The sequence below is a fragment of the Callorhinchus milii genome, unplaced genomic scaffold (assembly GCF_018977255.1).
Source record: "Callorhinchus milii isolate IMCB2004 unplaced genomic scaffold, IMCB_Cmil_1.0 Scaffold1, whole genome shotgun sequence".
NCBI classification, from domain to species: Eukaryota; Metazoa; Chordata; class Chondrichthyes; order Chimaeriformes; family Callorhinchidae; genus Callorhinchus; species Callorhinchus milii.
Window position 1 is genome coordinate 55,120,918 of NW_024704742.1, and position 12,372 is coordinate 55,133,289.

Consider the following 12,372-nt stretch of genomic DNA (forward strand, 5'->3'; position numbering starts at 1 on the left):
TAAAATCAATACTTCCTTTTACAAACATCCAAACCTGTGTTAGAATCCAAAACTTCTGTTAGCTAAACCATCAGAAATAAACCCAATATAATTTCCATTCAGGGTGAATCATCCTTCACCAATTCCCTTCCTTAATGCAACATTTCTAAGGATCCTGCATTTCAAGAGTCATCATTTCTCCAAATTACTTGATCATCTCTTGGGTATGTACTGTTCAGCCCTTAGTTCTACTCCTTGACTAATCTTCATCCATTTTTTAAAAAAAGTGGTGTAAAATCAATAGGCATGAACTGCAAATCTTTCATACATCTCTCTGGGGAAAACATAATGGACAAAAGATTCTAACTAATGATGTTTAGTGAAAAGACCAGATCACAAAAGATCATCATGAATCAACGTAAAGTCTCTAAAGGTGAGTGCATTCCATGACAAAACCTTGCTGGCACTAGAGAAAAACTTAGCTATGCTACATCCTACAACAACAACAACAAAATTACATTTATAGAGCGTCTTTCATGTCGGGAGGACGTCGCAAAGCGCTAAACAGTCAGGTGTTGGGGACTGAGCATGGGGGAGGGGTGGTGTAGGGGTGAGGGAAGGCAGAAAGGTGGGAGGGAGACCAAAGGCACGATCGAAGAGAAGGGTCATGAGACTTGAAGGAGGCAAGGGAGGAAGCGAGGCGAAGGGACCGTGGGCTGGAGTTCCAGAGTGTGGGGGCAGAGAGGCTGAAAGCCCGGCCGCTGATGGTAGGGCGGGAGACATAGAGCAGACCGGAGCCCGCTGAACAGAGGGAGTGGGCAGGTTGGTAGAGAGTCAGCAAGTCAGAGAGGTTGGAGGGGGCAAGGCCATGGATGGCCTTGAAAGTGAGGACGAGGATCGTGGAGTCGGGTGAGGGTGGGAGTGATGGGTGAGGGCGAGGGTGGGAGTGATCATATTGTTACAGTTGCAAGCATTAAAACTGACTTACTTTGGTACAGTACAGGCATGATGAAAACAATCAACATCTTCCACACTATTTATAAGTCAAGTCAAGCTGCTGAGATCAGCACTAGAAAAGCAAAGTTAAATCAACAAGCTTGCTGATTTTATCATGAATTATCTTGGAAATTCTCAGAAGTGAGGTTATTTGTAAATTCTCACCCGTGCTTGGAGATACTGGACAACTATTGCAACACCCTCAAATCTTTGGTTGCTTGTTTTCAATAATTCCTTCAACTGTGCAATCCATTTAACCTGCTCATCACATTTGGTCTTGTAGTGCACCAAACCAGATGGTTTCTTCTCTGATACAAGTAAATCTGGTGGAGCCGGAGTCTGAGAACGAAATGTTCGGAAAACTGGCCTCTGTGTTGAGCTTGACCTCAGTCTACTTTTGTCAGCTGCAAAACAAAAATCAAAAGCATTACTACTTTTGTTAAAAGGCACTTCCCATTACATATTAGAGGTGTGATGAAATGCAGCTTATTCATCCTAAAATTGTAAACTTGTTTTCAGGCAATCTCTGTGGAACCACAGTGGATTCACATCATTGGTTTCAAATAGCCTTTTGTTCAATCACCTGCAAGTTAGACCACTAGCTTCTTGGGAAAGAAACACTGATGACCTTCAATTCCAATGTCTTTAAACTGTGAAACTCCCTCCTTCTACGATTTTATCTCGCTCCATCTCCTGTCTAAGACCTGATTTAAAACCCACCTCCACAAACATGCCTATGGCCACCTTTCCCTTCCTCAGAGTCCAATGCCATCCATGTAAAGCACCAAGATGTCACATTGTGAGAAGGTAACTATATTAATTCAAGTTGTTGTAGATTATGACAACAGAATTGCAATTGTTTTTTGACCATTTTCTAGGTTGGACATCTCAATTGAAAATAATTCATATTCTTTATGGTGGACAATTTTCTGTTGGTTAAACAGAGCCAATTATCACCAGCAAAAAAATCCAAAGTTATATTACATACACTATACAATATGAAATAATCCTTGCATTTCATATAGCACCTTATTGTATTGCCAAGATGTTTCAAAGCACATCGTAGCATTTTAGCATGAAGTGTAGTGACCATTCGAAGGGAAACACAGCAGCCAATTAAATCATAGCAATGTCCTACAATTTTATTGAGGGTGGGGGGGCTGTTGGCACTTTTTGAAAGTTGTTCTGGCATCTTTAGTAAAACTTGTGGAGTCCTTCTATACAACATGAGTGTCTGACACATGTGGAAACCCATTCCCATGCTGAAGGGCATACAGCAGAGTTTATTCAGAGTTTATAATAATAATCCTTGCATTTGATATAGCGCTTTTTCACGTCAGGAGGACATCCCAAAACGCTTCACAGAATATACTGTAAAGTGAATTGACTCTATATTTGTGGACGAACGCAGCAGCCAATTGCACACAGCAATGTCCCACAAACAGTCGTAGATTGAAAATGACCAATTTATTATTGTTTTTGGTTTTGGAGGGATTATTATCAGGTTCTGTGTGGAGTAAGGAAACTTGCCAAAGGTTTCGCCCACTGCCTGGAATTGAACTCAGGTCTCTCGCTTGCAAAGCGAGTGCTCTAACCACTGAGCTACAGGACTCATGCATTTCACCTACACATGGAATTCATGCATATTGGAACAGAATGTGCACTCTTTCCCCTGGAGGGTCACATCTTGTTTAACTGTGTTCGGTGCAGACTGGTAAGAGTCAAGGTTTGGGGACTCCAGAATGTATATTGGGAACTGCTGGAGTTTAACCAGCTAAAACTGCATGGCTGCCATTGAAAGCACTCTGGCAAACTTTCCTGCTGCTCATCTGACCAGGAGTACTCTACCCAATAGGGATTTTTCTTTCAGGGTTAACCGGAGCTGAGTGGGAAGAATGCCTGCCCAATGACTGGTCTGCCCTTGAAATCCTATCAGTGAGCCTGGAGTACTGCAGAGCAGACAGGCTCAGGAACCAGACGACTCAACTACCAAGGTTACCAATGCAGAGGATTGATCGATTCTGACGTACCATTGCCAAGCCAGTTTAGCTGCAAGGAAATCGCACTTCTCTTTCTCTGCCCTCCCTCTGAAGGATAATAACGAGTTAATCATTTAACATCTGACAAATGCAGGTTTGAGCCTTAACTGATGGGTGACGTAGTAGGGTGTGGGACGAAGAGGAAAGGGAACAACAAAACAGTTGAAACTGTACAAGGACTGAGCACATCCCCACCTCCACCCCTTTTGGGCAAATCAGCATTCTATTATATTTGAAATGATCAGTGAATTAATCAATCATTCATCAGACTGCACAATTACTGACGATGACATTGGAACAAAGGCTGCAGCATTCAATGTCACTTGAGGAACAATGGGGGACAATATATTGGTTGGTTTGATACCTAATTGCATCAAATGCTAGGGGACATGCAGGAGGGTAACTTACCAATGCCACTCTCAATGATAAGATCCTTGAGGCCAGCAACAATAAACTAATTATCTTTGTCAGTAAGTGGTACACCAGGTTTTATACAGAATTTCATCGAATGACAGCATAGTAACAAGCCATTCAGCCCAACTAGTTTGCCTGTTTACTCAACATGGGTTTCCACCCCTCCTAATCCTCTTTCCTATTCCTTTATTCTCTTAATGTATGCAGCAAACTTCCTATTAAATGTTGATGCCTTTTATTTAAACAAAGACTTGGGAACCCCAAGAATGTGTATTGGGCTACTACGGGAGTTTAATCAACTAAAACCCTGCATAGATTGCCATTGCACTGTACAGGACACTTCCTGTACCTTGCTCAAACCTTTCTACACATTAGGACTTTCGCTTTTAGAGTTAGCAAGATCTGAGTTTAAAAAAAATCCCTCCGCCAATCTACCCCACCAAGACCTGCTGACAAGCAAGGCTGGTTGCACTGTCATCAGCAGGGCTCTGAGATACTGCAGACCCACCTGACCCATGAACTGGATGGCTGACACTGCATGTCCTTTGCAGCCAGCTCAGCTCCAAGGGGTCCCCACTTACCATCCCCTCCAACCCTCCACAAGGAGAATGGTCACTTTGGCCATTAGATTGAGATACATTTGGTAGTAGAGTGCCTTTGGCATGCTACAGCATCCCCATCAAAGTAACATCAAATCACATCATGATTAAATGGTTAAACAACACTGAAGTGTGGTGTGGATTTTAGAATTATGGGGGATGGATTTTATTAGCGATTGGCCAACAAATATAGCTTGAATGTGAATAGTTATCGGTATTAAATAAGGAACTGAAGGTCTCCTTTTGTCATATTAAGCCAGTTGCCACATTTACAGTATTAATTTAAACTCCTATTTGTGAACTGTACATTAAGACAAAGCAAGATGTTATTATAACAATCCTTGCATTTGTTATAGCACCTTATCACATCTTCAAGATATCTTTATTTTAAAAATGATCAGATCAAGTACAGTTATTCAGACATGATCTTTATTCTTTCATTTGTTCGATATAGAAATCTGAAAATTGCACAACTTATCCAGCACATCACTTAATGATATGCATTATGACCTCTATAATCTTACACATGTTCTTTCATTCTTTGATCACCAGCACTTCTTTCTACTCCTTCCTTCCCCATGAAACGTCAACCACCAACTTCCTCCCCACTCCCTCCCATCCAAGTGTTACCATCAAGACAGTAATTAATTATGTTTACTGATTGAAACTGACCATCTCAGTTTAATGAAGAGGGGTTTTCTGCTCATTCGGTTTTGAACCAGCCCAGAGGTTGGTTGCCAATTCTTGCTACTTGAGCACTATTTACACAATTCAATGTTTTTACATTGAATTTATGATGAAGTGTAGAGATAAATCAGGTTAAAACAGATTCAATTTTGAATCCCACCACAAAAAAATCTCATAAATGGAATTGAATCAATGCTTCAGCTGCACTAAATCAGCTGTATTATTTAAAAAAAACTTGTTTAAACTCTTTTTGAACCATCCAACCAGAAGCATTTAATGCTATTAAATAAATGATTATGTGATTGGCTCTTCCAAAAAACTTAAGCAGTGTTCATGGAGTTTATTTGCAGGTGTTATGTGCCGACCCTTCTAGACCGCTTGCTAGAGGAATTTGTGAAATGGGAAAATAAATATAATTTCTGCTCTAAATCACGAATGAATGACATTACTCCAGGAATATAAACCCTGCAGTAAAGTGCCACTCATTCAAAATGTGTAACCATTACATAATAATTGAACTGATGCAGACCAAATTCAATGCGGAGGAAGTTTCAAATTACTAACCCAATATTACACACACACAACCTTCACATATTATCTTGTAAAATCTTGATTTTCCTTCCTGTGGAAAAAGAACAAAGTGTATTCTGGCCTGGGGCATGGGACTTGTAAACTCCACCAGTGAATTGAAAAAACTGAAATAAACAGTTCTGCATTGTGGACACCAGGAAATTTAACAAGACCTGCAACATTTCCTGGAACTGTGAATAGAGCAAATTATTTTTAAACCCAATAAAGATTCATCATCCTCTCCTGAGGACAGCTCTACTTAAAAGGACAAGCCACAGCAATCATAATTTGTTATTGTCCTTTTAAAATGAGCTTAATACTTATTCTAAGTGCTTCTCATCTTAAGACAGGAAGGTGGCATTAGACTTGAACCTCAAGAACATCAAGCTGTCCTGTGAAGGTCCTCCCATCATGCTGAAAGCAGATGTCCACCAGATAGTTGAAGAGTATACGGAGGCTTGGAGTGACAACTGTTGGAAGGCGATACTTGGAGTCCAAGCTCGTGAATACATGTTCACACATCCAACACCTGGAATTCACCTTAATTGGTTTGTAGAGAGGTAAGCAGCTGCTGCTTGAGCCTGCACCTCCAACTGGTGGAACCATCACTCACCAAAGGATGCGTGTCCGAACTGCAGACAGGAAGATAGTGACAATGCTCCCACACCTCACACTGAGCGGTGTTGCCCTCTAGGAAGCTTGGAGGGAGTTTCTGGTACCTACCATCCACCTAGTGAGGCTCAAGCCCACACTTGTCGGATGTCAAATGAGAAACGTGTGACTATCCTCCTGGGTGGGGGGGGAGGTAAACAGGATCTGAACTGGCTCCAAGGTATCATATTTGGCAGTGTCAGTAGTCCAGTTCCTGAGCCAGCCGGGTCCACGGTATTTCAGGGCACTGCTGACAACAGCAGTCAGGCTGGTTCATTGGCAGGACTTGGAAGAGCAGACTAGTCCCTGGAGGTAGATGTGTCAGATACCCAGCTGACCCCACAAAAATGATTCAGCCAATTCTCCCAGGTTACCATTCAAACTCAATCAACCGAATTTGGGAAGGCAATCACCCATTCATTTCCAATCCCTCTATCCCATCAATCTTAAGATAGAATTTCACTTGATTTTTAGTTAGTCTGTACCACTTATATTGATTCACACAGACAAAACAGCATCTGCAGAAGGAAATTAGGTGCAATCACCTTCTCCCAATTTCTAACTCAATATATTTTTTAAATACAACAGTTCCAGGGTCACATGGACTCCTCCTCATACTATCGTATTGTATACTTGGAGGTACATGGATCATTTCTCCCATGTTATGATTAGCTTCACTGATAATGTACCTTTGTGGTGCAACCTCACTTCCAAATGCAATTGAAAGCAAGCAGTATGAAAGCTTAAAACATTACTTGTTACAGAATGCAACTGTCTAAACCCAAAGCATAAAGATTTAGCGGCCAGTTTGCTTCAGTACTATCAGCTGCTGCAATTATCTATTCCCGAAGCTTGGAGTAATTTGCACAGCATCAGCACGAAGTTGCTTGTCATATTCAAATTGGTCTCATCTTTTTCAGTCATTTTATGTTCTGTGAGCACAGAAGGTCAGAGAGGCCTCCCGTCACAGAGCAGGCCGCTATCTGAGCAGTCGAAACAAAAGGTTTTCTTTTCACTTCAAGATCTTAAGCCAAGGGCAACAGCTTCAAAGAGCTTCATGTTGCATATGTTATATGTATGTTAGGAAAGCAGGAGATCTCTTGTATTTATTCTGGTCTTGTGCAGATGACAATTAAGCTGTTGGGAAAACCACTCATCAATATTGTCATGTAATCTTTAATGTGCACCTGAATAAGCAGAGGTGACCTAGATTTAACATCTCATCCAAAAATGGCACCCTGCTATTGCAGCACTCATTCAGCACTACACTGGAGTGTCAGCAAAGTCTGACCTCAAAGTTCTGACATGGAGCTTGAACCACTATCTCCTGACTCAGTGGAGAATGCTAAGAACTAAGCCAGGCTAACACAATTTAGTACATTGGGGGTCAACATAGTGAAAGCTATTTAAATTTCTCTATTACAAAAACTATTACATTGTAAAACTATTACATTAATCAATGTTCAGTATCAGAGTGGATGGGTTACAAATGTGGAGTCCTGTAGCTCAATGGTTTGAGCACTTGTATCGCAAGCGAGAGATCTGAGTTTGATCCCCAACAGGGCAAAATGTTAGGCAAGTTTCCTTACTCCACACACCTCTGTTTACCTAGCAGTAAGTAGGAACCTTGTCACCTGACAGATTGCTTTTCCAGGAGTAATAATTCTTTCAAAAAAAATTGGTCACTCAATCCATGACTGTTTTGGGATACTGCTGTACCCAATTGGCTGCCACATTATGCCCACAAAATATACAGTTAATGCACTTTACAGTGACATGTAAAGTGTGACATGTCTCGAAGATGTGATAAGGCACTATATCAAATGCAAGGATTATTATTAATTATTATTATTATAAATGTCAAACTGGTAACCAATAGATGGAAGCATGAATGTAAACATTTAGACCTTTCACCAAGTCATTTGACCACTGCTCTTCTGGTTGCAACTAAAATCCTTTGATTTTATCGATGTGCACTCCTTATATACCATCTGGCTAAGAAGTGCTAACAATGAGAGGATAGTTTCATTAGTAGTGGATTTTGTATTGGTTTGTTTACTGATGAATGTGAGTCAGAGCATTTTGGCATCATACAAAAATATTCCTATCAATGTAACTTGCAAGCATGAAAGTTGACAAGGTAGTATAAAGTGGAATGTAATGTGTACATTATGGGTGGGTACATAGCAATGAAAGGTCAGCTGTTTAATAATTAAAGCCTGAGGTGTAAGTTAAGAGGAAATGTAGCACTTTTTTGTATTGCTTGTATATGACTCCATATTAATTGTATAGAATTTGTATTATGAATTGACTGTCGTCACATAGGTTGGATTCCTGATACCTTAATGAAAGAGCTACCTTACAGCATACCTTACAAGTCATTTTCAGGTTTAAATCTGCAGCACTTACATCAAGTCTACATCAAATACAAGGATTTAAAAAATATATAAAAGATTGTAGTAGATACAATCTAAATGCTAATTTTATATTCTATAGTATTTCTCTTCCACATTTCTGCCACTGAAAATGATTTCATTTCTATTTTATATTAAAGTTTGTACCTTTCTATTCTTTTTTTGTATCCATTCCTAACTAAGTTTGATTCTCTCTTACGTTTCATCTTGTCCATTTGTGTGTGTGGGGGGCGGGGTCATTAAAAAGTGTTTGCAAAATAACATGTTATTGACCAAAAATATTCACAGGTGGGTGTTGCAGCCAAAAAGCTAAACTGAAGATGAACAATTCCTTTGCTGATAAAATTTTGGACCCAAGGCAGGAATCTTGGCTATGCAGTAAATGAATATTAACTGGCTACTGTACTCACGCAAAAGAGGTCTGCAGATCTTCCTGACTGCTAATTTAAGTGGTCTATAAGTAACAGTCCCACAAGACTGCTTGGCAAAGGAAGACATGGCTGAAAAATATTTTTCATCAATGTCTGAACAGTTAATTTTATTCAAGCACATCACAAATAAAAAATGTAAGTGACCGTCTGAACTATAAAATATACAATTGACTACCCTCTTCTCACGCAATGCAAAACTGGTTATAAAATCTAATTTGAAGTAGCATTAACCTTGAGTTGTCTGGAGTTATGTTCTCTCATCCGGGCATAATGGTCAGGCAGCATCTGTGACAATGATGCCATCAGGAGTCTGCTGCCAGAAAGGTCATAGTTGATCAAGCGCAATCATCAGATTTATAGGAGTACCTTTTTTAAACCCATTACAATTGAGAAGTTAAAAGGTGAACTTTGTATAGGTCTTTGAGATTTTAAAGCGTTATGAAGAGGAATATCTCCACAAATCGATGAATGAGTAAAAAAGGCACAACTTTAAGATAATCACCAAAGGAAATTAAATAATAGCTGGAAAACAAACCTGTACAAAGAAGGTGGTTAGAATTCTCAGCCACAAGCATTTAAAAAAGGGGAATCAAAAGATGCTTGAAAAAGGTAAATGTGTTCATGGGAAACGAGCACAAGAGTGGGTTTTGACCAACTGACTCACATGGAGATAAACCAGGGTAGACTGGATGGGCCAAATGTCCCTTTTCTGTTTTTTAAACATTGCATAATAATAATAATCCTTGTATTTGATATAGTTAGTTATCACGTCTTCTAGATATCTCAAAGCGCTTCACAGAATATACTGTAAAGTGAATTGACTATGTTTTTATGGGCGAACTTATGCAACTCATTGAAACAGAGTCTCAAAAAGGAGATCATGGAACTCTGTTATCATGTAGGGGTAGAATGTGCAAAAATATTAAGTGGTATAAGAAATGGAGAAAATGCAAGATTAAAATATTCTCAAAGGAAGCAAGCAAAACAAAAGTTTAAAAACAAAGTTATCATAATTTACAAGTACAGAATACAATTTTACCATTCCTATATTTGAGCAGTTTCATTGCTACAATTAATGGAAAAACAAAGCAATTAGCCCAGTGGAACCAGACAGTCTCTGGAACCACCACCGTTCTAAGGGTTAAAATCAAGTTTATTGTATTTATATGCCTTTAAGAAATTAGTTAGCTACATGGAACAATAACTGGCGATTCTTTTAAAGTGGCAGTTTACCTCAGCTGTGCCCATACACAATTGCTTTTCGTCAACCAGATGTCTGACACATGGAGAAACTCATCACCATGCTCAAAAGTATCCAAACTAAACAGAATTCCATCCATCCCACCTATACATGGGATAATTTTGTTGGAAGAGTACTGATATTTTTGGCCCCAGGGGTTAAGTGCAGAGAATATTATTTAGGCAATGGATTAACACATTTTGTTTCCTTGATTGCTTTTCTGAGTCTAAAATGAAGATCTGTCACAACAACTGTGAGAATGAAAAGGAAAGTGAAATTTGGAGGAAGTTGGAGGGAAGTTCTCTCCACATCACACAGCAGATTTATTTTGTTTATTTTCCTCATTCTCAACTTTCTTGTCTGACACTATTTTGCTTGCTTAGCTTCTCATCCCTCCACCTTTCTGATTTTAAATTAATTTTTTTTTTAACGACTTATTCAGTAACCCTACACTTTGATGCAAGCAGCAGTGTGTTCAGCAACATTGGAAGCAAAGATGCTTGAGAAAAACATCAAATTATGCAGTATTTAAAATGAACTCGATATCCCAAACACCAACTTGCAGAGAAATCCATTTTACTGCTAGGATTCCTTCCAAACAGAGAAATCCCTATAGAATCATGCAAACTAAACAGGTACGTCATCACTTCCTTAGCAGCAGAATAACAAGCTCTTCCCCAGATGTGCTATTTTTTAAAAAAAACAAGTTGCTCAAATTTTTGCATTTGAAAACTGCAACAAATGCCAAAATGTTATGCTGTAGTCGCAATCAAATATACAGATTACTGCTTTCAATGAGATTGGACACAAGAATTAATTAGTATTCAGGATGGTCCTTCAAGTTCCAAATGAGTGCACTGAAATGCTCATTTGCAAAATTAGAAATTTAATCCCCTGTTTCAGTACACTCCTTCAGAACAAATCAGTCTCTGAAAGATTTCTCCCCTCTGACAGTTCCCACTCTTGGCTGCTGGAGAGAAATTGGAGAGCTCTTCTCACAGAGCATCAGGCTACAATGCAATGCTCGAATTAGCTTGTGAGCATTCCGCCGGTCTATCAGGTAATCAGACCAAGTCAGGCCAAGGACAAACATTGCCAGGGACATATTACATGCATCAAAAAAATCAACTGGGTAGAAAAGTGGGCACAGAAAATCGATTTAGTATCCAGTGCGCTAGGAAATGTAGTATATTGATGTTGCACACTTCAGTTTTTAATATGCCGATGGAATAATCAAAGTACATCATTCAAATACCGTATGCATTAAGCTTCAAAGATTATGCTCAAGTCTTCTTGAGCATAATCTGAATGTCTGTCAGACATCAAGTCCTGGATGAGAGCTAACTTTCTTCAGTTGAATGTCAACAAGACCAAAGCTCTCCTGATTGGCTCCCATCAGCACCTCCTCACCTCAGGCCCTGACAGCATCACCATCCATGGTTACACCATCCACTTCACTGAGCCAGTCCAGAACCTTGGGGTCTTGTTTGATTCTTAACTATCCTTTATACCCCACATCTGTGCCATAACCCGCTCTGCCTTCCCCACCTCTGCAACATTGCCCGGCTCCGCCAATGTCTCACACCGCAGGCTGCCAAAACCCTCATACACTCATTCATAATATCCAGGCTTAACTATGCAAACTCCTTGCTTGGCGGCCTCCCCAACTCCTCCCTCCATAGGCTGCAGATCATCCAGAACTCTGCAGCTTGTGTCCTCTCCTGCACCAGGCTCTGCGACCCTATCACCCCCATCCTTATCTAAATCCACTGGCTTCCCATCACACAGAGGATACAGTTCAAGATCCTTGTCCTCACCTTTAAAGCCCTCCATGGTCTTGCTCCCCCTACCTCTGTGACCTCCTAATGCTCTACCATCCTGCCCGCTCCCTCCGCTCAGCGGGCTCTGGCCTGCTTCACATCCCCCGCCTCGCCCGTCCCACATTGGCTGGCCTTCTGCCACTCTGCCCGGAACACCATCCCGCAGTCCCTCTACCTCCCTCCCTTGCCTCCTTCAAGACCCATCTCAAGACCCTCCTCTTCGACCCTGCTTTTGATCACCCTGCTTCACCCCTTGCCCTCCACTCTCCCCAATCCCAACCCCCAGCTCAAGTCTGAAACATTGATTGTCCAGCGCCTTGAGACATCTTTCCAACATGAAAAGCACTATACAAATGTAATTTTGTTGTTGTTGTGCACATCCCCCTTCACAATTTACCGCCGTGCTTTCAGCCACTTTGCCACAAATCTCTTGAACTCCTTGCTGCAATCCCTCCTTGCTCGCCCTGTCAGATTTCATATGACTCCTGAAGACTTTCCTTTTGGATCGTGTCTTCGATCACCTCCCCTCTCT

At 40.5% G+C, this 12,372-nt stretch overlaps 1 protein-coding gene across 10 annotated transcripts in view; it reads right to left on the minus strand.

Moving 5' to 3' along the window:
- Positions 1-12,372, minus strand: part of mtus1b (microtubule associated tumor suppressor 1b) — a 97,855-nt gene that overhangs the window by 21,824 nt on the left and 63,659 nt on the right. For all 10 annotated transcript variants that reach the window (XM_042342213.1, XM_042342235.1, XM_042342222.1 and 7 more), the window contains exon 7: positions 1,141-1,379. In XM_042342213.1, the coding sequence (XP_042198147.1) occupies positions 1,141-1,379 (239 nt within the window). The remainder of the gene's footprint in view (positions 1-1,140; positions 1,380-12,372) is intronic.